The following is a 24,586-nucleotide window of genomic DNA, read 5'->3' as shown; positions in this document are numbered from 1 at the left end:
CCGGGGAGCGGGCACGGTGGTGCCCACGTCCAGCTGGACCGTTGCCTCTCCCTGGGAGGACACAGGTGGACCATGGAGGACCCTTGGATGGGAAATGCAGGATGAAGCAAGGGTTATGCCAAGGGGTGACCTGGGGATGGTGCGGAGGGACAGCTGCCTTCCATCCTACCCGGGGCAGTCGCAGCCATCCTGGCATCGAGAAAGGCATGGTACAGCTTCTCCATTGCCCAAGCACAAGCTGGAGGCATCTAGGAGAGGCACCTGCCTCCTCGAGCTGCTGCAAGTCCTACCCAAAACCCACGAGCTGCGTCTGGTCATGACTCCAACGTGCTGGGCAAGAAGGGGGGACATCACAGCTGCTTTAGGACGCATCCTGACCACTGCGTGCTCAGGACCGCAGGCGGGCGAAGTCATGTATGACATAGGGCAGGCAACAACGCTTTGGATGGTCCATGCAGAAGGGACACAGCCATGGGAGGAGAGAGCTCCCTGCTCGGCAGACCCTCTGCAACCCGCTCCCGCACCATCCCACGCTGGAGCTCGGGGCGGCAGGGAGACGGGAACAGCCCACCCAGAAACAGGGATGGCTCAGAAGGGAAAACCCACCCTGAGGAACGGGATAACCCACCCAGCCACGGCCAGAGAGTGCCCACGGACCCCGGGAGCTCAGGGGGTGCTGCCTCGCGCCGAGGTGGGTGGACTCAGCTGGTGTGGGGAGAACCTGCACTGGCGAGGTCCATCCCCAGCAAACCCTCCTCTCCATCCCAGGGCAGACCCCAAACCGCCGGCCTCCGACGACTGCTGCGATCTAGCTATTAATGGCTGGCCTCCATATACCCTAAAGAACCCACGCTTGTAGAGCATCTACTCTCCTCCATGCCCTGAGAGACACCAGGTTTTTTCCTGCAACCTTTTCTCCTCCAGGAGACCCGACCCATCGCGGTGCTGGCGGCGGTCCGAGGGGTTTCGGAAGAACGCTTTGTGCTTGCAGGAGAGAAACGGGCTGGAATAAACGGTGCCACCGCAGGGACCTGCGCGTCCCGGGGGGTGTTGCAGCCTCTTGCGCAGCCTTCGGAGCGGGCGGGATGGCTCGAGCGTGGGCACATGGGGCTGAGAAATGAGATGCGCCAGGGAGCGAGCGCTCGGGGGTGGCTGGATGGATGTGTGGGCGGGTGTACGTGTGTGTGACCACCCCCTGACCCCCTACGCAGAGCCGGGAGCGCAGGGGTGGAGAGAGCTGTGAGGATGGTTTCTGGCTTGGCACCCTGGGGTGACGCAAGGGTGGTGGCTGGAGGTGGACAGGACGGGGTGCCCGGCACCCTGGGTGCTGCCAGCCCATGGCACAGCGTCAGCAGTCCCCACCGCCAAGGGGCAGAGGGGGAACTTGGTCCCTTTCCCACGTTAATCCCCTGTGGTCCCTTCTCGCCAGAATCCACCACCCATCTCGGCTCAGCCCTGCCTGGCTGATGGGGCCACCAGGGCACAAGATCTGGGGTGACCCCCTCCCAGTGTGGCACTCGACGTCACAAACATCCTTCTTTTTGGGGGATCTCATCTTCACGGCTGCGCTATCCCACATAAACCACCTCCCGGCAGCCTCCACCAGGAATTGTCCCTCGTTCCTGATGCTCTTCAGAAAGCAAAGCTCTGCAGATACTCTCACTGACAAGCTGTGGGGTGGGAGCAGGGGGGGGTCCAGCACCCTCGTATGGACTGTGGGCTCAATGGGAGGGAAATGGGGCTCTGGGGAGGACGTGGATGTAGCAGATCCAGGTTCACCCCAGCAGGTTCCCCGGGGATGCTGCCACCGGGACGGCGCTTCCCCACACCGGCAAGATGGCTCAGGATGGGCAGGTGACCATTTCTCTTTCTAAGGAGGTGCTGGTGACCAGGGGACTTGTCCCCAGGGTAAAGGCAGGGGGTGACAGGCAAGCTACAGGCACAGCAGGACTTTGTGCATGGTTTATCTCAGCCGGAATGAACAGCGTTGTGGGAAGATGCTGGGGAAAAGCCCAAACCGTACGGTTTCCAACTCAAAGCACAAACCGAACAGAGACTTGGTTTGCCGTCGTCGCTTACACAGAGCAGCTCGGAGGAAAACTCAGCTGGAAGAGGCACCGTTCTCCTGGTTTGTGTCACCAAAGGCTGCGGTCTGCGGGGTCCCATCCCTCCCAGTGCTCTCTGCAGGCTTGGGGCTGGGCACGCTCCGGCCACGGGCGCCGGAACCGCCGGCTCCGCCGCGACGCGCGGACCCGCCTCCCATCGTTAAATAAACTTTTCTATACAATTTACAAGGAAACGCAAACAGTCCCTCCGGCCACCGCTCCCACGACCACCGGGGACCCCCGCGCGGCCCCCCCTGGGATGCCAGCTCCCCCAGCCGCCATGCCCCCCGGCTCCCGGCGGTGAGGAGCGGGGTTCAGCTCCCCATCGCGACACGCCGCCCGCGGCCGTCTGTCCTCAGAGGGGCCGAGGGATGGACACACAGACCTACGGGCAGCTGGGGAGCTGCTGGGCCAGAGGGATCCTCAGTTGCCCTCGGAGACGGCCAGTTCCCCCCCAGCCCTTTCCAGGGACGAGTCACCAGATGCCTCCCTTCTTCAGAAGACCAACAAGACGATGCTAAAGACATGAGCAGCTGCAGGAGGAGGGGGGACAGGGAGGGCAGGACGGCGAGGCCACGGGAGACACACAAAAGCCAGCTCCTCCGCAACGCTCTCCTCCCATCTCCGCCGACCAAAGCGTGGCGGTCCCTCTCCTCTTCTCCTTCCCCACCCCTTCTCCTTCCCTCTCTCCGACCCTGCCCTCACTCCAAGCACAGCTTCACCAGGTTGGCCTGGACCTTGGCTTGGTCCACGGCATCCAGGAGGTTCTTGGCATCCACGGCCAGGGTGTGGGAGGCCGTCAGCATCTGCCGCTTGCACTCCTCGCTCAGTGAGGTGACGGCGTTCTGCTGTGCCAAGCGCATCTTGTTGATGAGGTCGGCCAAGTCCTTGTTGAGCAGCTTCTGGGTCCCCTCGATCTGACCAAGACACACAGGGGTTACAGACAGGGGTGCCACCAGCACCCAACCCCACGCCGGACCCCCTCTCCCTCCTCCCAGGTCCTACCTCGGTGCGGGAGGCGGCGGGCAGGATGGGCAGGATCTCGTCGACACTGCCAATCAGCTTCCGAAGAGAAAGTCCCACGTTCTGCGGGGAGGGTGGCAGGGTTAGGGTGACACCAGGCACGGGCACAGGGAAGCGGTACATGAGAATAGCTTGTGTTGCTGAGTCAAGGATCCCATCTGGGAAAGGAGCATGGTGGGAGACCCACCCCAAGGACCCAACAGAGGAACAGGGAGTGCTGGAAACGCTGCCGCCATTGACCCAAGGACCCAACGGAGGAGCAGGGCATGTTGGAAATGCTGCCGCCATTGACCCAAGGACCCAACGGAGGAGCAGGGCATGTTGGAAACGCTGCTGCCATTGACCCAAGGACCCAACGGAGGAGCAGGGCATGTTGGAAACTCTCTCATTGTTGACCCAAGGACCCAACGGAGGAGCAGGGCATGTTGGAAACGCTGCTGCCATTGACCCAAGGACCCAACGGAGGAGCAGGGCATGTTGGAAACTCTCTCATTGTTGACCCAAGGACCCAACGGAGGAGCAGGGCATGTTGGAAACGCTGCTGCCATTGACCCAAGGACCCAACGGAGGAGCAGGGCATGTTGGAAACTCTCTCATCATTGACCCAAGGACCCAACGGAGGAGCAGGGAGTGCTGGAAATGCTCCCTCCTACATGTACAAGACCTTCCTGAGAAGGATGCTTGGTGGGAGTTGCTCAGCAGACTTATTCCCGACTCCCTCCCCCATTCCCCTGGTGTTTCCCCCTCCCTGCCCTCCCTACCTTCACCACGAGGATGTACCCCTCTGGGGGCAGGAGGCTGATCTCGTTCTTCAGCTGCAGCACAGCCCGCACCAGGTCCATGACGTTGCTGTACACTGTGTCATCTGTGCGGTCCAGGTTGGCAGTAGGGGCTGGGTGGATGGACTACAAGGGACACAAGGGGGCAAGGAGGGAAAGACCAACAGCTATGGGGAGCCCTGGCCAGACCCATCCATCTCCCACCTGCAACCCCAATGCTGCCGGGTTTGTCTGACCCCTTTGGGGCCCGGGAGAGACAGAAACGTCCCATCCTGCAGATGCAGAGGGATGATGGAGGTGGAGGAGGAGAACTGAGACCATGGTGGCCCCGTTCAGGGAGGTCTTACCTGTGCCCCAAGTCTTGGAGGCTTCTGCGGGGGCCCCGTGAACTCCGCTATGCCATCAGTAAGGGAAAGAAGAAGTCACTCTGGCTGTTCCCCTGGGCACACGGGCATGCTGCAAGACCCCAGGGACCCCATGCCACGTCCCCGCACCACCCTGGAGAAGCGTGTCCTACCTGGACACCCTGACCCACCCCAGCTGTGCCACCTCCCCACAGGGTCAGACCCCCATGCCCGGGACAGGCAGACCCCCTCGTCCGTGGGCAGACAAAGCTGCTCCCCATGATCTGGGATTTCTTTCATGGAGGATGCCAAAGCCGGGAGGGATACAGCCCCATGGCGCCTGGAAGCTCAGCACAGGGTTCCCCGCTTGCAGCCCCGAAATGGGTGCTGCTGGGTGGGGGGCCACGGGCAGCCCCGCACCCCGTGCAGCTCTGGGCACTCACTGTAATCCGTCTCCTTCTCCGGGAGCAGCTGCGGAGGGAAGAAACAGTGAATGAGAGGCACAAAGTCCCGGCTGGAGACAGCAAAGAGGGAGGAAGCATCGCCATCCCCTCCTGGGGCATCTGCTGGGGAGCTCTGGACCACCGGTATTTCACCCCATTAACATTTTCAGATGAATTTTCCCAATGTGAGGGGCACATATATAAATATTTATCACCCGTCCATAGGGTCATAGAATCGTCAAGCTTGGAAGGCACCTTTAAGATCATGGAGTCCAACCGTTAACGCCATCAAAACCACCACTAACCCATGTCCCTCAGCACCACATCTACATAACTTTTAAAGACCTCCAGGGATGGAAACTCCACCACTGCCCTGGGCAGCCTGTGCCAGTGCTTGACAACCCTTTGGGTGAGGACATTTCTCCTAATCTCCATCCTAAACCTCCCCTGGCGCTACTTGAGGCCGTTCCCTCCTGTCCCATCGCCTGTTTCTGGGGAGCAGAGACCGCCCCCCCCTCGCTCCCCCCTCCTGTCAGGGCGCTGTAGGGAGCGAGAAGGTCTCCCCTCAGCCTCCTCTTCTCCAGGCTGAACAGGTCCCTCAGCCGCCCCTCACCAGACGTGTGCTCCAGACCATGCTGAAGCAAATGAGGATCTCCAGATACCCCCAAGAGAAGGAGCCCCTGCACCCAAAGGCACCCCCAGCCCGGTTTCTCTGGGGACGGCACCACTCACCGGAGGAATGTTGTTCATAAACACCGTCGGATCCTGCAAAGAGGGAGAAGCTTTGTGAGAGGCATGGAAAAAAAGGAAAAAGAAAGGAAAAAAAAAGGGATTTTCCTGATTTCTGGAAGACTCATGAAGCACAACACAGGAACCCATCTCTGCAGGGGCCGGGAATGTGGGAAGGGAAGGGGCTTCACGCCCATGGTTGGTCCCATCTCCATCTCATCCCATCCCATCACCCTTACCTGCTCCCCACCTGCTCCCGGGGTACCAGAAACCTCAAACTGCCGCTCCAAAAAAAATGAAGCTTAATTCAAGCAGCTGGTTGCAGCCGCTCGGCACCCGACAGCCCCGGGAGCGCTGGGAGCTGGGCTTTGCTTCACCGGCTGTGTGAGTCTATCAAATAAAACATTTCCTGTCTCCTTCCAAGCCCGTCTCCCCGCAAACGGACGGATTAGTCACACATTAGAATCATAGGATCACAGAATGGTTTGGGTTGGAAGGGGCCTCAAAGATCCATCTCACTACACCCCCCTGCCCTGGGCAGGGCCACCTCCCCCCAGCCCAGGTTGCTCCCAGCCCCGTCCAACCCGGCCTTGAACACCTCCAGGGATGGGGCAGCCACAGCTTCTCGGGGCACCCTGCCCCAGGGGCTCACCGCCCCCACAGGAAAGAATTTCTTCCCAATATCTCATCCAAATCTCCCCTCTGTCAGTGTCCAACCATTCCCCCTCGTGCCACGGCTCCCCTCCCTGACTCAGAGTCCCCCCCAGCTCTCCTGGAGCCCCTTTAGGCACTGGAAGGGGCTCGGAGGTCTCCGCGGAGCCTTCTCTTCTCCAGGCTGACCCCCCCACCTCTCCCAGCCTGTCCTCCCAGCAGAGGGGCTCCAGCCCTCCCAGCATCTCCGGGGCCTCCTCTGGCCCCGCTCCAACAGCTCCATGTCTTTTCTTAGCTCTCTCCAGTCCTTATTTCAAAAGCGTTATAAAAGCTCATTAAGACACGATTGCAAGCATTTAAAATTTGCCCAAGTTGCCAAAACTTCATTTTGAAATGAAGCAGCTCCGTGAGATCTTTACGGGTGCGGAAAATAAAGGGGTGCCAGAGGTTTGGCTGCTGGAGGAAAACTGGCCTTTCCAGCCGGGAAGAGCGACCTCAACGGGCTGCTGCCGCTCTTCCACCACCTTCAAGAGGTTGCAACAGCCGGAGGCCACTCACCAAGGACTTCTCCTCCTGCCGCAGCCACTGGTAGTCCTCCACCATCTGCTTCTGCTGCTTGTCCAGGACCTGCCGCATCTTCAGCCTCTCGATCTCCCACAGCTTCTGCGCCTCCTCCCTGCTGCTGGGACGGAGGAAATCTTCCTCCTGGTGTGCAGAGATGGTGGTGACCGGAGGGGTGTCGGGAGACAGAGCCCCCCACCTTGATTTTGGCACGGGACCCAGAGGCCCTCTCCACGCATGCAAGCCATGCGCCAGACCCCGACGGCCACGAACCCCCACACCGAATTTGGGGAGCACTTGGGTTTTCCAGCAGGGAGACGAAACCACCAGCTGTCCCTGCACCTCCCACCACCGCATCCCAGCACTGTCCATGGGCAGCATGCATGGACCACCCCGGGGAACAGCTCATCCTGCCCACGGTGCGGCCGCGCTCAGCACCGCGGCCGTGCCAGCACGCTGGGCAGAGCGTCACACCACGCACCCCAACACCCAGCTCTGATTTCGGGGCTGGAATAACCCAGCTCAGGCTGCAAACCACCCCTGGCGCTTTAGGTGACAACGCCGAGCGTGAGGAGCTGACCCAAAAGCCCTGAAGAGCAGCAGCCGCCCGGCCCCGGCCCGTTTTTGGGGACGCGGTGCCAGTCGCTCCTCCACCACCATGCCTTCACCGGGATGTGCGTGCAAACATGCGTAGCAGGGGGCTGGAGACACCCCGGAGCCCTTCACGGGCTCCATCCCTCCATCTCGCAACGGGATGACAGGATTTGGCCCTTCCGCAGTGGGGTTGGGAGCAACACGGAGCTCGAAGCAGCGGAGACGAGAGCACGGAGCGGAGCGGCGGCGCGGCGAGCATCCCTCCCACCGAAGCCCTCGCCCTCCGGCAAGGTCCCCGGCGCGTCCCGGGGACGAGGCCACCCAGGAGCGGGATGTCCTCGGGATGCTGTGGGATGCTCTTACCCTCATGCTGTGGCGCTTGAAGACGTTGTGGCGGTTGAGCGGTGGGGTGTGGAGGGAGTTGGCCGGAGACTGGTACTCGACGGGGCTGGTGAGCGTAGGCGAGCTGGCACACAGACCCTCCGGCACCTACGGGTGGGCACGGGGCAGGGGGAGCGAGCAGCGGGGCAGCACGGGCACAAAACAAGGCCACGGGGGGTTAGTGCGGACAGACGGATGGACAGACGGAGCAGGCAACGCGGGGGGAGAGCAACTTTCGCACCAGGAACAGCCTCTGCCCCAATCCGTGTGGTAGGATTGGGTCCTTCCTCCCTGCTCGGCTCTTCCTCACCCAGAGTGAGGGCTTGAGACCTCCCGTGCTGCTGCTTGAACCCCTGCCCAGCCCCAAAAGAGCCCCCCAGATAGTTGCTCTTGAGGTTTTCACCCTGATGCTGCGGGGACCAGCACCGGTCCTTGCTGGGGGGGAGACCTGTGCTGCTGTAGGGCGGCCAAACTCAACCCAGGTAAAGCCACGGAATCCCAGCATCCCAGACTGGTGGGGGCTGGAAGGGCCCTCTGGAGCTCCCCCAGTCCCACCCCCGCCAGAGCAGGGGCACCTCCAGCAGTGGCACAGGACACCTCCAGGCGGGTTTGGAATGGCTCCAGAGTGGGAGACTCCCCCCCTCTCTGGACAGCTGTGCCAGTGCTCTGCCGCCCGCACAGGAGAGAAGTCCCTCCTCAGGTGGAGATGGGACTGCCGATGGTCACGTTTGTGCCCGTTCCCTCTTGTCCTGTCACTGGGCACCACTGAACAAAGACTGTTCCCATCCCCCGGCACCCGCCCTTTGGGGATTGATAAGCATTGATAAGATCCCCCCTCAGCCTTCTCTTCTCCAGACTGAACAGCCCCGAGTCCCTCAGCCTTTCCTCATCAGAAAGACGCTCCAGTCCCCTCATCATCTCCGTAGCCCTTTGCTGGACCCTCTCCAGCAGTTCCCTGTCCTTCTTGACCCGGGGAGCCCCGAACTGGACACAGTGCTCCAGATGTGGCCTCATCGGGGCAGAACAGAGGGGGAGGATGACCTCCCTCGCCCTGCTGGCCACACTCTGCTTGATGCCCCCCAGGATGCCATTGGCCTTCTTGGCCACCAGGGCACATTGCTGGCTCGTGGGCATCCTGTTGGCCACCAGGACTCCCAGGTCCCTTTCCACAGAGCTGCTCTCCAGCAGGTCAGCCCCCAGCCTGTACTGGTGCGGGGGCTATTCCTCCCCAGGTGCAGTACCCTACACTTGCCCTTGTTGAATTTCATGAGGTTCCTCTCCGCCCAACTCTCCAGCCTGTCCATGTCATGCTGGATGGCGGCACAGCCTTCTGGTGTCAGCCACTCCTCCCAGTTTTGTGTCATCAGCAAACTTGCTGATGGTACACTCCAGAAGGGCAAGAAGGAGGACCTGGGGATCCTCAGCCTTTCCTCATAAGAAAGATGCTCCAGTCCCCTTATCACCTCCGTAGCCCTTTGCTGGACCCTCTCCAGTAATTCCCTGTCCTTCTTGACCCGGGGAGCCCTGAACTGGACCAGAAGCCAGAGCACAGCAAACCTCCTCTCCTCCCAGCCGAGTGCACAAACTGCCCTTCCCTGGGGCGAAAGCCACTCTGCCACCATCGGGGACAGACTAAACACAGGGCGGGCAGGGCTGAGCCCCGAGCAGTGTGGTGTCCTGCTGGGCAAGGCGGCGGGAGGCACTCGGTGGTGGCGTGGGGCACCTCGGAGCCCCAAAAGCTGCGAGCCCCCGAAGGCTCGAGCTCCAGGCAGGGCTTTCCAGCATCGAGCCCTTTCCTCATGTCCCTGAGGGAATGCTCCGGCCCTGCAACCTTACCTGGAACTGCAGCTTGGGAGCCAGGAGGTTGTTCTGGGGTGGTGGCTTGTACCTGGGTCTGCTGGGCTGCAGGGAGCGGAGGAGGGAGAACCGTACGGTGGGTGCAAGATCGGGGAGGTCCCGCTTCTGCAGCACCCATCAGCGGGTCGAGGAGGGGAGATGGACATGCCTGCGCTGCCCACACGGCCTCTGCCTTCTCCTTACCTTCGGAGGTGGTTCCTGGAAGGATGGCGGCTCCATGATTTTGGGAGGCCGGTGGCGGTTGTTCTTCTCCTGCTCCTTGGCCAGCTCCTTCTCCATCAGGTAAATGTCACTGCAGGGGGAGACGGAGGGTGACATTGGCACATCTCCCATATCCCAGAGCGTGGCGATGCGTGAGCCGGATGGGCCATGGAAAACACGAGGGAACAAGGAGGGATGGGAAGAGCGAAGGGAAAGGACTGGGAGAACATAGCTTGGTCATGGCCAACCACACAAGCATCACCATGACTGGCCCCAACGAGATGTGGGGTACGGACTCTCCTGCAAGACCCCTCGACGTGAAGAAAAGCATTTCCATTTCAGCCCAGGCACCACCACCACACCCCTGGGGGCAGGTGGCCTCAAATGGTCTCAAAGGGTTCTTTGAGTTCAGACTTGGCCAGAAAACTCCAGACCCAAAATCTTGCATGGCTTCCTTTTTCTCCTTCACCCACTTGCCCACCCTTCCATCAAACCATGGAACCCTCAACCCATCACGGGTCCCCCTCTCACCTCAACCTGCACACCAAGTCCTTGAACTTGGGCCTTTCGCTGGGGTCGTAGTCCCAGCAGCGCGTCATGAGGGTGTAGAGGACCGGGGGGCAGAGGTCAGGCTTGGGCAGGCGGTCACCCCTCTCCAGCACCCCGATCACATCCTTGTTCTCCAGCCAGAAGAAGGGCTGCTTGCCGTAGCTCAGGATCTCCCACATACACACGGCTGTGGAAGCGAGACGAGCGACCTCAGCTGACGCAAGAGCTGGGGGACTGGCCCCTCGCTCGGGTTTTTGGGGACCTGGTGACATTGCCACGCTTTGCTGCGTGACACTGGGTCACTTGGCTGCTGGGCCCTTTCTGGTCCCTGGGGGAAAAAAGCAGTGGAAAGGGCTGCCGGCTCTCCTGGGAAGCTGCAAGGAGTCCAGATCCTGGTTTCTGCCAGCCATGGGCCTGCTAGGGACGGACAGATGGACAACACGAGCCCCAGAGGCCATGGGGATGGGTAGATAGGAAGGGGGATGGATATTTGGAGAGGGTAGAGTTTAACTCATAGAATCACAGACTCATAGATGGTTTGGGTTGGAAGGGACCTTGAAGATCATCTAGTCCCACCCCCTGCCCTGGGCAGGGACACCTCCCCCCAGCCCAGGTTGCTCCCAGCCCCGTCCAACCTGGCCTTGAACACCTCCAGGGATGGGGCAGCCACAGCTTCTCGGGGCACCCTGCGCCAGGGGCTCACCGCCCCCACAGTGAAAAATTTCTTCCTAATATCTAATCTAACTCTATCTTCTTCCAGTTTGAAGCCATTCCCCCTCGTCCTACCACTCCATGCCCTTGTAAAAAGTCCCTCCCCAACTCTCCCGGAGCCCCTTTAGGCACTGGAAGGGGCTCGGAGGTCTCTGCAGAGCCTTCTCTTCTCCAGGCTGAACCCCCCCAACTCTCCCAGCCTGTCCTCCCAGCAGAGGGGCTCCAGCACTCGCAGCATCTCCAGGACCTCCTCTGGCCCCGCTCCACCATGTCCATGTTTTTCCTACAGCCTCCCTCCCTGCCAACTGTCTTGAGTTCACTGGAGGAGGAAGCACCTAAGGATGGTTGACTGGGAGGAAGCTCTGCCCTGGGAGCCCTTCCCTGGGGTGTCTTTCCCCAAGAGCAAGGCTGGGAGAACCCCCCCTGCTCTGAAGCAGGATTTGTCCCTGTGCATGCAGATGGTGCCACGGGAGGCAGATAATGCCCAGGACCCCGCTCCATCCCCATCCCACCACACACCGAACATCCAGACGTCACTGGCCGTTGTGAAACGACGGAAGTTGATGGACTCTGGTGACATCCACTTGATAGGGAGACGGGTGATGGATGCTGGAGGGAGAGACAGAGGGTGGCCATGCTCACCGCAGGGGGATGGAGCAGACCCAGAAGAGGCAGGGCAAGGCAGCGAGGTCTCACCATGGTCTCTGCCCTCACAGGGTTGAAGCGAGCCCCAAACCCGTCACGCAGCCCTTACCTTTATAGTACTCCTCGTCCTCGATGTACCTGGAGAGCCCGAAGTCGCCCAGCTTCACACACTCTGGGGAGGCCACCAGGACATTTCTCACGGCAATATCCCTGCAAGGAGAGAGACCCTTGGCTGGGGAGAAGGGATGGAGAAGGGACGGAGAAGGAGAGCTCACACCCAACAAGGGGAGAGTCTCTTGGCTGGGGACAAGGGATGGAGAAGGGATGGAGAAAAGGGATGGAGATAAGGGATGGAGATGAAGGGATGGAGATGAAGGGATTTAAGAGACATTTAGATGTGGTTTTGGGGGATATGGTGTAGGGGAGAACTTTGTAGAGTAGGGTAGATGGTTGGACTCGATGATCCCAATGGTCTCTTCCAACCTAGACAATTCTATGATTCTATGATTGGATGGAGATAAGGGATGGAGATGAAGGGATGGAGATGAAGGGATGGAGGAGGGATGGAGGAAGAGAGCTCACACCAGCTCACCCAGTTGCAAAAGCGGTCTGCAGCAAAGGATGCTGCCAGCCTCTACCTCTGCCCGCTCCTGCTCCCCACCTGCCTGTCCCCCCGCGGTCCCTGCTGTCCCCTGCCTCTCCCAGCACCCTGCCCGGCTCCTTTTCCCTCCTTGCCCTACCTGTGCACGCAGTTGATGGCCTCCAGGTAGGCCAGGGCTTTGCTGATCTGCAGCGCGTAGAGGATGAGGGTGGGCACGGCCAGGCAGTGCTTGTTCTGCTCCAGGTATTGCCCCAACTGGAATGGGACGAGCGAGGGGGGCTCAGGGACCGAGGGGACCGAGCAGGGCCAGGAAGGGTGGCAGGGGGGCAGGATGGGCTCCAGGGGTGGGACCCCGCTCACCTCTCCGTAGGGATAGAGCTCCATGATGATCCAGGTGGGCTCCTCTTCCGCGATGCCGATGAGCTTCACGATATGGGGGTGGTCCAGCTTCTTCATCAGCACTGTGGGGACACCGCGTGAGACACCCTGCAATGGGGGGAGCCCCCCTCCGGGGAGCCCAAAGCCCTGTCCTGGGGTGTAGGGGCAGGTCTCTGCCATGGAGCCAGAGCCGGAGCAGCAGGAATTGCCCACCAGAGCCTAGTACCTCCCCAGGGGCTGCTGGTTTCCAGCTCCCCAGGGTTCTACATCCCAGTGGTGGTGCCCATCTGCTCTCACGCAAGGATTCAGCAGCCTTTCTCCCACCCACCCCTGGTAGCCATCCCATAAACCAGGTATTTTTGGAGAACATCCATGTCACAAGGTGGGGAGGGCACGGGCCACCTCCCTCCTTCTGCTCTGTCCTGCATGGAAACGGTGATTTGTCCCCAAGCCAGGACCAGAAGATGCCAGGGCAGGGTTCTACCATCCTGCCTCTAACGTCCCACCATGGCAGTGCTGCAGGCACCGCTGGGCCCCCCACATCTGTCCTCTGCCCCACTATGTGAGCGCTGGGGGGGCGGGGAAACGAGTCGCTGAGAAGGCTCTGTGCCCCCCCAAAAAGGCAGCAGGACCCTCCGACGTACCTGCTTCACTCAGGAACTTGTCCTTGTTCTCCGGGCTGCAGTCCTTCTTGCAGGTCTTCACCGCCACATTGACCCGCTCCCCTTTCTGCAAGGAGAAGGAGAGGAGGGGGCTGCTTTATCCCGCTCCCCCCCAAGCCGCGGAGGAGGCAGGCAGGGCAGGGGGAGGGCAGGACACTCACCGGCGTGGTGTAGATCCCCTCGTAGACCTCTCCGAAGAAGCCTTCTCCGAGGATCCTGCCCAAGGTGACGTCCTCCCGGGAGATCCCGTAGTGCTGGACTTGATGGACAGGGGAGCAGGGGCAGAGGTGACAGTGCCAGCGGGCAGGAAGCTGCCTGTACCCCTGCCCGCTCCTGGGCAGAGCCCCTGCTCTGAGCAGGAGATGTTGGCCACCCCTGGGTACCAACCCTCCCCATCACCCCCTCGGCAAGGACCCACAGGTCCCGTCCCATGGCATATGGGGTGATCCCAGCTCCTTCAGCCCCTCCGGGGGGTGTGCGTAAGGTGGGCAATGCAGGTAAAACCTCCTTCCTAGTTTTGGGGGGATGGGGGGGGCAGGAGGAGGTGGGAGGGCCCAGCTGGGGTGCTGGGAGACGGGCTGAGAGGGCACCCAAGGGGGCGGCGCCTACCTCCGGACCTCGGTCTTGAAGATTCGTCAGGGATTTCAGCGTAAATATCGGATTCTAGGGCAAGGAGGAGGTTGCAGGTTGGGATTCGGGCAGCTCAGGGGGGGGTTCTTGCAGCACCCCCATGGGCTCCGGCCACCCAGCCCCAAGCAGCCCCCACAGGCACCACAGCCGTCTGGGATGCCCGCCTGACCCTCCCCGAGGATCCCCCTCATCTTTAAGGTCCCTTTCAACTCTAACCATTCCATGATGCTACGTGTGGCTGCATGGCGACCCCCAGGCAAAGGTCTGGGGGTGTCCAGCTCCGCCAAACCCCCAAATCCCCCGGCACTGGTGTCCCACAGCCCTGCCTGCACCCCCTGGGCTGGTGGGAAGGGAGAAGACCCCCAAAAACTCACCCACGCTCACGCTGTTGGACAGTGTGGACTGCCTCTCCTCCAGGTGCCTGTGGGGTGGGAGGAGGTCGGGGTCAGGGAGTGGGTGGGCTTGGGGGGGCAGGATGGGGTCCCAGCCCCACTCCGGGGTCAGGAGCTACTCACGGGGCCGGGATCTGTGGCAGGCTGATCCTCTTCTCCCGCTCTGCCGAGAGGACCACAGGCAGTCATTTCTCAGCCAACCCCATCAGATCCTGATGGGAACTGGGCCCCACCCCCACCCCCACCCCCCCGCCATGCCTTGACCACACGTGCAGTGAGTTTGGTGGGTCTCAGCTGGGGTCAAGCCAAAGCCACGGGTGATGCTGTGGCCATGGAGAGAGCGTAGAAGGGCTCGGGGGGGGGGAGGGGGAGGGAGCACAGGTGGGGACCGTGTGGGGGTTAGTGGCCCCCCCCAGGGTGCTCACCTCTCCTGGGGAAGACGATGAGGGAGGTTTCCAAGTCCCCTTGCAGCCGGCAGTAGCCATCGATGAGGTCGGCCATGTTCTCTGCCTCGGCCAGAGAAGCTGTCTTGATAGCCAGGGACTGGGGGGGACGGCAGGGACAGGGGGATGGGTGAGCCCAGAGCTGGGGGGGATGCTGGGATGGGGGGTCTCCCCGTCCTTTCCATCTCAGGGTAGCTCAGTGACCATCTCCCTGCTCTCCCAGTTTCTCCAGCATCGTCCTTCCCAGCATCCCAGGACAACCCGGCCAAAACGTCCAGCCCCAAAGCACCTCAAGGCAGGCATGGACACCCCCGGGGGAAGGGGGGGATGGCACCCCCAGGGCAGCCTTGACATACTCTGCTTTGGGGGGACAGTCACCCCTTGGCTGGGGCTGGAGGCAGAAGCTCTCCTGGTGGAAACAGAGCCATCCACCCAGTCCTGCTTAACCCACAGAGATGCGATGCCGCCCCACAGCATCCCCCATCCCACCCACACACCCCAGGACCCGGGACACCCCTCTGCCCCCCCCAGTGCCTCCTCACCTGGGGGGTACTGCTGAGCCCCAGCTGCAGCACAGCCCGGCCCTCCTCCACGCTGGAGCACTTGATGGACTTGATGTGCTTGAATTCGGCCAAGCACGTGGGCTGGGGGAGAGAGGCAGAGCCCCCAGCGTCAACTTTAATCACCAATTTAAGAGCAGTCACCCCTTCTACTCCCCATCCAGCACCCAACAACCCCCCCCATACCTTGGCCTCCTTGCTCGTCATCTGCCGGATGCCCTTGGGTCCTATGACCAGGTCCACCGTGATGTTCCACCCTTGCTGGGGGGGGGGGGGGGGTAGCAGAAGGAAGATGCAAATTTGGTGGTGGTGGTGGTGAGAAGTATACCCCCAGAGCCAGTTTCCCCCCACCTCAACCTGCTGCGATGTGTGAGACACCCCGGGAAAAAATCGCCTTCCCGGAGGGACTTGGAAAGGGGATGGTTTGGAGAGGGGGTGGTGGATGGTACAAGGCATGGAGCCCAGCGTGGGCGTTTTTCCTGGCCCCAAAGGGGTGCTCAGCGCTCCTGGTTTGCTGCCTTCTCACCCCAAAGGGGTTCTGCAGACCTCAGGCACCGGCTCGCACCCACCGGGCTTGGACCCTTGGGGGTGGAAGGTCCCCAGAGCCCCCCCTGCACCCCCAACCCAGCAATCAGCATCCTCTGCCGCGAGGAGGGGAGAGATGCTCAGCATCCTCTCGGGGAGGTGATGCCGGGGGTGCTGCAGGATTGGCAATCCCATCCCCGGGGCATTTTGGGTTTGTGCCCCCCTTGGGGGACAGTGAATGATTTCCAAGCCTTGGAAACTCCCCACGGGGTCTCCCCTGAGCTCAGTGCAGCCGAGTCCCCCTCATAGCCTGGGGACTGTGGCAGGGAGCAAACCACAGCAGGGTGGCTTTGTCCACGCTGCCACCTGCGTGCATCCTGGTCTGCACCGCCCAAATGGTGCCAGGGGATGCTTTGGGTGGCAGCTCACTGCCCCACCATGCAGTGTTAATTAACACCTTAAGACCATCCCACCACATCCCATCGCATCCCATCCCATCCCATCGCATCCCATCCCATCGCATCCCATCCCATCGCATCCCATCCCATCCCATCCCATCCCATCCCATCCCATCCCATCCCATCCCATCCCATCCCATCCCATCCCATCCCATCCTCTCCCCATCCCATTCCATCCTATCCCATCCCATTTAATCCCATCCCATCTAACCCCATCCTATCCCCATCCCATCCCCATCCCATCGCCATCCCACCTCATCCCATCCCATCCCATCCCACCCCATCGCATGCCATGCCATGCCATGCCATGCCATGCCATGCCATGCCATGCCATCCCATCCCATCCTATCCCCATCCCATCCCATTCCCATCCCATCCTATCCTCATCCCATCCCATCTCCATCTCCATCCTATCCCCATCCCATTCCATCCCCATCCCATCTAATTCCATCCCATCCCATCCCATCCCATCCCATCCCATCCCATCCCATCCCATCCCCATCCCCATCCCCATCTCCATCTCCATCTCCATCTCCATCTCCATCTCTATCTCCATCTCCATCTCCATCTCCTTCTCCATCTCCTTCTCCATCTCCATCCCCATCCCCATCCCCATCCCATCCCATCCCATCCCATCCCATCCCATCCCATCCCATCCCATCCCATCCCCAACCCCATCCCCATCCCCATCTCCATCTCCATCCCCATCCCCATCCCCATCCCCATCCCCATCTCCATCTCCATCCCCATCCCCATCCCCATCCCCATCCCCATCCCCATCCCCATCCCCATCTCCATCTCCATCTCCATCTCCATCTCCATCTCCATCTCCTTCTCCATCTCCTTCTCCATCTCCATCCCCATCCCCATCCCATCCCATCCCATCCCATCCCATCCCATCCCATCCATGGCCTCACGATGAGCTCGCAGCGGTAGGTCTCCTGGTCGATGTTGGCGAAGGTGGCGAGGGTGTGGAGGAACTTGAGGATGCACTCCTCCTCCCGCAGCAGCGCGTACTGCTGGAAGGTCTGCTGGATCATCTTCCGAAACTGCTTGGGCTGCGGGCACAGCGGCTGCTAGCCACGCTGGGCACGTGCCAGGCATGCGGCGGGGATGCGGGGTGCAGCGGGTGTGAGCGTGTCCACGCACGCACATGGACACACACATGCACTCACCTGCCTATATGGATACGGACCCGCACATACGCACATGCATCTGTGTGCACACGCCTGTACGTCCACACGTGTGTGTATGCTAGCATGCCTTTGTGTGCGTGCTCCCTCATATGTGTGGGCAGATGGGCACGCACACGTGTGCAAATCAATGTGTGCACACATGGCCACGTGTGTGCATACATACGCACATGTGTGTGCACGCAGACGCATCATCACTTGCGTGAGCAGATGTGCCTGCATCCCTCCATAAGCACACCGGTCCATGCGCAGGCATGCATGTACACCTCCACGCGTGTGCGCACACACGCCTATACACGCCAAGCCACCCGTGCACACCGATACACACGGGAGCGCACACGCAGCCCTGCATGGGAGCGCACACGCAGAGGCAGACACACCTTCACCAGTGTGTGCGAAGCGCCACAACTATGGGCAGATGTGCATGTCCATGTGTGTGCAAACCCACGCGTGCCCGCTGATGCGCACATCTGGCTCCATACGTGCACGTATACACACAGGCACATGGGGGGTGTGTGCAGACACATCTTCACACGTGTGAGCACAACCGCATGTGTGCACAAGCGCAGGCAGACGTGCACACACATGCAAATCCACGTGTGCACTCCCCCGCACCCACACGAGCACCCGCAGCCCCGTCTGCGCACACTTACACACCCGGCACCCGTGCACCCAGCCCGGCGTGTATGCACCCCCGCCCACCCACGCGTCCCTCACCTTCAGGTTCTCCTGCATCTGGCTGGGGAAGAAGAGGTCCAGGCCCACCTCCTTCCTGGAGAGCAGAGACCCCCGGGCACCTTAGCGGCCCCGCAGGGACCCCCGGGGCTGCACGGGGGGGGGTGCCTGGGGGGCTGCAGAGCGGTGCACGGGGGGGAGGCACCAAGCAACGTGGGTGCTGAGGGGCAAGGGGGTGCTCCTGGGGGAGAAGCCACCCACCCGGGGAGAAACCACCCACCCAGCCCAGGGTGAAAGGTTCCCATCTCCCTCTCCTGGCACCCTCCCCATCAGCTGGGCTGATGGTTGTGAGAGGATGAGGAGCTGCGGGGAGGATCAGGGGCTGCGGGAGGATGAGGAGCTGTGGGGAGATGAGGAGCTGCGGGAGGATGAGAGGGGTGAGGAGCTGATAGATGATGAGGAGCTGCGGGAGGATGAGGAGCTGTTGGAGGATGAGAGGGGTGAGGAGCTGATAGATGATGAGGAGCTGCGGGAGGATGAAGAGCTGCAGGGGGATGAGGAGCTGCAGGAGGATGACGGGGGTGAGGAACTGATGGAGGATGAGAGGGGTGAGGAACTGATGGAGGATGAGGAGCTGCAGGGGGATGAGGAGCTGCGGAAGGATGAGGTGGTGTGGAAGGATGAGGAGGTGTGGGAGGATGAGGAAGGCCTTCTGCAGCACCCCAGCCCCTCCAGGCCGGCTGGACGGGGTGGACGGTTTGGGGGTAAGGGGATTTCTGCCCGGTGGGACGGGCTGTGCCTACTCACTCCAGGAACTCGAAGTTGGACTTCTTGTCCAGCGCATTTTGAGGCATGTCTTTATAGAATCTCCTGCGAGAAGGGAGGGACGTCAGGCGGCCGCTCTGCGGTCACGTCCCCCCCCCACCATGTCCCCCCACCGTGGCAAAGAAAGAGCTGGAAACTCCCTCTTCTCCTGCAAAACCCTCCCCGGCCCCAGAGCCCCCTGCTCCCCGTCCCCCCCAGCCCTCCCGCTGCCGCAGACGGGCCAGGACAGCGGAGGCACGTACCTGAGCTCGAGGCAGCCCAGCTGCAGGGCCATGCCTTCGCTCACCTTGCTGGCGTAATTCTGCATGTACTCGCTCCGGAGCTGCCGAGGAGACGCGGGGGTCAGGAGGTGGAGGGGATGCTGGCAGGGCATGCTCGTATGGGATGCTCTCAGGGGACACTCATGGGATGCTGGCAGGGGGTGCTCCGAGGAGATGCTTGTATGGGATGCTCGTAGGGGATGCTCGTATGGGATGCTTACAGGGGATGCTCACGGGGGATGCTCTCAGGGGATGCTCCGAGGAGATGCTTGCAGGGGATGCTCATATGGGATGCTCGCAGGGGATGCTCGCAGGGGATGCTCATAGGGGATGCTCGTAGGGGATGTTCGCAGGGGATGCTCATATGGGATGCTCGCAGGGGATGCTCGCAGGGGATGCTCACAGGGGTTACTGGCACAGGATGCTTACAGGGGATGCTCATGGGATGCTGGCAGGGGATGCTCCGAGGAGATGTTTGCAAGGGATGCTCGTATGGGATGCTTGCAGGGGATGCTCACAGTGGGTGCTCACAGGGGATGCTCGTATGGGATGCTCGTATGGGATGCTTGCAGGGGATGCTGGCGCAGGATGCTTACAGGGGATGCTCGCAGGGGATACTGTCAGGGGATGCTGTCAGGGGATGTTCATGGGCGGCTCACAGGGGATCCTTGCAGGGGGTGCTCACAGAGGACGCTGGAAGGGGATGCTGGCACAGGGTGCTCATGGGATGCTCACAGGGGATGCTTACAGGGGATACTCACAGGGGATACTCACAGGGGGTACTCACAGAGGGTACTTACAGGGGATGCTGGCAGGGGATGCTTACGGGGGATGCTGGCAGGGGTTGCTTGCAGGGGATGCTCTGAGGAAATGCTCACAGGGGATGCTCATAGGGGATGCTCACAGGGGATGCTGTCAGGGGATGCTCATGGGATGCTTGCAGGGCATACTGGCAGGAGATACTCACAGGGTATCCTTACAGGGAATGCTTACAGGGGATTCTGGCAGGGGGTGCTTGTGGGGTGCTGTCAGGGGGTGCTGTCAGGGGGTACGTCAGGGGGTACTGGCAGGGGGTGCTGGCAGGGGGTGCTTACAGGAGATAGTCGCAGGGGGTACTTGCAGGGGACGCTCACAAGGGATGCTGGCAGGGGGTACTCATGGGGGGAGCTGTCAGGGGATGCTGGCAGGGGGTGCTCATGGGGGGAGCTGTCAGGGGATGCTGGCAGGGGGTGCTCATGGGGGGTGCTGTCAGGGGATGCTGGCAGGGGGTGCTCACGGGGGGTACTTGCAGTGCATACTCGCAGGGGATGCTCGCAGGGTCCACACCCTCCCACATCCCGCGCTGGGACACAGCAGGGGCAGGAGCGGGTAACAGGGATGGGGGCGGCTGTCCCTGACGGAGATGCACAGACCCAGCAGTGGGATGGGACCACAGGGGCTGCCCACGGGCTGCAGGTTGGGGGGTTCAGCAGCCCAGGGTGAAGGTAAATGGTCTCGGGGCTCTTGGGAATCACGTTTTCTGGGCTGGGGAGGAGGAGCCCCTCCTGGAGCTGGGTGGTGGGTCAGGGTGGCTGGAGAGCAGACCTGGCTGGGGCTAGGAGACCCCCGGGGCCACCTCTGACCTGCTGGTAGAAGTAGAGCAAGGTGGTCCTGTCCTCTTTGAAGCGCTCTATGAAATCCTCCGGCAGATAGCGGATTTGGAGATCGTACCTGGCAAGAGGAGAGCCCCTCGATGAGGACCACGCTGGAGGAGCTTTCCCTCTAACAGGGTTCGGTGGTCTCCGTGACCCTGTCCTGGGTGGGTTTGGGGACACGGAGAAAGACACCACCGCCACCGGGTCCTACCTCCACTCAGCCTCCAGGTGCAGACACTCGTACTTCTCCTGCACTTCGCCCACTGTCAGGTCCGGGTGCAGCCAGTGGATCTCATCCGACTTCACATGCTTCAGGCGGAGCCCGTAGCACTCGGCCAACTTGATGTCAGGCCCAATGCGGCCGCTTAGCAGGATGGACCTGATCACCTCCTGGGGTGGGAAGGAGCGGGGCTGAGACCTGAGCATCCCCAGCCAGGCTCCAGGTAATGGAAAACCAAGGAGAGAATACAGCACAACCACAACAGAAATGTCCCTGGAGTGAGAATGCAGCCCCGGGCGCAGCCACCAGCCCCAGCCATCTCCATGGGAAGCCTCCAAAGATGCCTCCAGCCTGAACATGTCTCTCATCCAACCTCCCAGAGATGTTTTGGTTGAGGATAAAAGCCCAGGTGGGTCATTTCCACCCTTCCTTATGCCTCAGCTGAGCTAACACCCGATGCACGGCATCGTTCGGAGCAGGTAGCAAAGCAGGCACCGTTGCTGCTGCTGAGCTTGCGGTGCAGCTTGTGTCTCTGCTTTCCCCCCCAGCGCTGGGGCAGTGCGGGCAGGGTGTCCCCAGGACCCTGCCAGGCCTCTGCTCTCACCCTGGTACCTAAATAACCAACTAAAAGCTGATAGTTGTTAACACAACCGGCGGCTGGGCTCTTCCCGGTGAGGAGTGACCGCCTCCGGCTTGCTCCGCTCCTGCGTCCCGCTGTCTGCGCTCCCATCCCTGCCCTGGGGACAGCCGGACCATTGCTGTTTCATGGCTTTGTTTGCCTTTCCCCTCCCCGGGCACCCCCCCTTCCCAGCCCAATAAGTCCTCTCCTGCTCCGACTGCTCCTCTGAAACCTTCCTCTGTGCCACAACCTCCTCCTGGAGATGGGAGGAGCCCTGTCCCTCTCCATGTCCCACCAGTTGAAGGACAAGCCCCAGCTCAGCTGTACTTTGGTCACCTCCCCATGACTTCATTGCAATGCGCTGCCCTGAGGACTTGCCCCAGGAGAAGACACAGCATCACCCATCGCACCCAGGGTGTGTATCTCATGGTGGACACTAATCCTACATCACCCAAGCGCAGAGCTTGCACTGGCCGGTAGGTCCCCAGTGCCCACACATCCTCCCCCGGCTGGGAAACCCCAAGATTCCAGGTAGGAAGGGTGAGGAGCACATTTCCAGCCCAAAGCCACCATGTCCATGATGGAAAGGCACCAACATCACCGTGGCTGTCCTCCCAGCCCCACGTGCCCACAGGAAAAGGGCAGAAGTCAGGTGCAGAAACCCCGGTGAAGGTCACTGTCCCCCTCACTGCCGAGGACCTGTGTCCATGCAGGTCCGTGGGGATGGAGGAGAGGTGGGGACCCAGCGCGGGCTGAGCCCCAGTCCTGCAAGGCACCATCATGTCCCAAATCCACATGTCCTCTGGCCTCCTCCCATTGCTCCCTGCACCACTGCACCTGAGGATGTCTTCTCCAGGGCCTGGACACTCCTCTTTGCTGCCCATGAAGGGGACCAGCAGAGACTCGCTGGGTCCGACCCTCGCTGCAGGAACCAGCAGTGGGGCTGATGAGCCCTCGCCCTCTTCAAGCCCCACCTTGGGCCACCAGAGATGGCCAAATTTGCTCTCTGTCCTCCAGGTTTTGGTTCTTCTCAGCCACGGGGCTCTGGGGGCTCCCATGCCATGGGGAAGGGTGTCTGGAAGGAAGCCAGCTCTGACGCCAGATGGACAAACCAGTCCCCCATCCATCCCCTCTGCCCACCTACCCGGATCTCCGTCGTCACCGGGCACTTCACCAGCTTGAAGTTCTTGCCCATGTTGAAGCTGTTGCTGTAGAAGCAGACCTTGAGGATGCGCATCTCCTCCTTGTCCATCTCCAACGTCCCCATGCCCAGGGTGGACTCCAGCGTCCCGGCCAGGCTGCGGGAGGAGCTGCTCCGCGGGCGACCCAGCGCCTCGGGGATGGCCGACATCCTCAGCACGCCCGGGGCGCTAGGAGCTGAGCATCCCTTCCCTGCGGAGAGACACCGCGCTGGCACGGAGGGGACCCTGGGGAGGACGGGGTGGGGGGTGGTGTCACCCTGTGAGGTGGGGAGATGGTCGGGAGGGTTGGGGATGCGATGGGAAGGGATGGGATGGGATGGGATGGGATGGGATGGGATGGGATGGGATGGGATGGGGGAGGCAGGGGTGGGATGGGGACAGCGGGGACACCCCGGGGTGGGTTGGGGAGGGGAAGGAGGGAAGGGATGGAGAGGTGGAGGTGGATGGGGACAGAGATGGAGAGAGAAAAGAAAGAGTGCGACAAAGGGTGCCCTCATCACCCATGCGCGGCCACCGCCGGGGCCCCAAGCCCAGCTCCTCCGAGCAGAGCCTTGTGTCCTTGTCACCTCCAGAGCATTAACTCTGCCTCCATCACCACCAGAGCAATAGCTGTGTGTCCTTGTCACCTCCAGAGCAATACCTGTGTCCCCATCACCTCCAGAGCAATACCTCTGTGTTCCCATAACTTCCTCAGCAACACCTCTGTGTCCCCAGCACCTCCAGAGCAATAGCTGAGTGTCCTTGTCACCTCCAGCGCTACACCTCCATGTCCCCAGCACCTCCAGAGCAATACCTCTGTGTCCTTGTCACCTCCAGAACTGTACCTCTGTGTCCCCAGAACCTGCAGAGCAATAATTTGGTGTCCTTTTCATCTCCAGAACATGACCTCTGTGTCCTTGTCACCTCCAGAACTATACCTCTGTATCCCCAGCACCTGCAGAGCAATAATTTAGTGTCCTTGTCACCTCCAGAACATTAGCTGAGTGTCCTTGTCACCTCCAGCACTATACCTTGGTGTCCCCAGCATCTCCAGACCAATAGCTCAGTGTCCTTGTCACCTCCAGAGCAATACCTCTGTATCCCCATCACCTCCAGATAAATACCTCTGTGCCTCCATAACTTCCTCAGCAATACCTCCGTGTCCTTGCCGCCTGCAGAGCAATACCTCGGTGTCCCCAGCAATCACCATTTCCTCGCCCCCCCAGGAAACCCGGGTGAGAGCTTTGGGCTGCAGCTTCCCAGTAGGTACCTGCAACTGCAGCTGTGGTTCAGCAACGTGACCTCCCAACCCAGCTCAATTTAGCACGCAGCTTTGCAAAGAAAACCAATAGAGAGCAAAATGGGGTGAGAAAGCTGGGTTCCTTCTCCCCCGGAAGGGTGATACTGGTTTATATCGATCTGCTCTTTTATTTTTAGAGGGGATAAAACCCAGAAGCCAGTTAAAAAAAAAAAAAAAAAAAATGTCATTTGAGCCAGAAGGGAAGTGGCTTGGGTTGTCCCTTTGCTGAGAAAAACAGTTTAAGGGGGTACGCGGGTCTTGGGTCATCCGAATGGATCCAAAATTTTCCTCTTCCCGTGACTTTTGGGTTGTGAGCTGGGCAGGGCTGGCACAGACGAGGGTTTGCTCCGGGTGGCTTTCTGTACCTTTTCATGCACCTGGGCTGAGGCCGGGCAAACTCAGCTCACATAACCCCCCCAGGGCAAAGGTGTTTGTGTCAGCCCGGCCACCGGCTTCC

General features: G+C 61.0%; 1 protein-coding gene across 1 annotated transcript; it reads right to left on the bottom strand.

The window, feature by feature from the left end:
• Positions 1–2,794: 2,794 nt before the first annotated feature.
• Positions 2,795–23,035, bottom strand: PTK2B (protein tyrosine kinase 2 beta). The gene is made up of 30 exons (XM_082480448.1): positions 22,793–23,035; positions 21,021–21,199; positions 20,798–20,885; positions 19,158–19,237; positions 18,898–18,960; positions 18,133–18,187; positions 17,140–17,280; positions 15,426–15,500; positions 15,222–15,323; positions 14,662–14,779; positions 14,360–14,399; positions 14,219–14,265; positions 13,824–13,877; positions 13,376–13,473; positions 13,197–13,281; positions 12,535–12,635; positions 12,314–12,429; positions 11,683–11,783; positions 11,448–11,537; positions 10,200–10,404; positions 9,651–9,759; positions 9,447–9,512; positions 7,593–7,718; positions 6,633–6,779; positions 5,427–5,459; positions 4,695–4,722; positions 4,255–4,301; positions 3,890–4,033; positions 3,111–3,191; positions 2,795–3,022 (listed from the first exon to the last, which is right to left on the bottom strand). The coding sequence occupies exons 1-30, from the start codon at positions 22,997–22,999 to the stop codon at positions 2,807–2,809; spliced, it is 3,042 nt and encodes a 1,013-aa protein (XP_082336574.1). The 5' UTR covers positions 23,000–23,035; the 3' UTR covers positions 2,795–2,806.
• Between the last annotated feature and the right edge of the window lie 1,551 nt (positions 23,036–24,586).

This window comes from Vanellus vanellus, assembly GCF_965231255.1.
Source record: "Vanellus vanellus genome assembly, chromosome: 3".
Classification (NCBI taxonomy): Eukaryota; Metazoa; Chordata; class Aves; order Charadriiformes; family Charadriidae; genus Vanellus; species Vanellus vanellus.
Note: the sequence above shows the minus strand (reverse complement) of the source record. Positions and strands in the feature narration are given on the sequence as shown.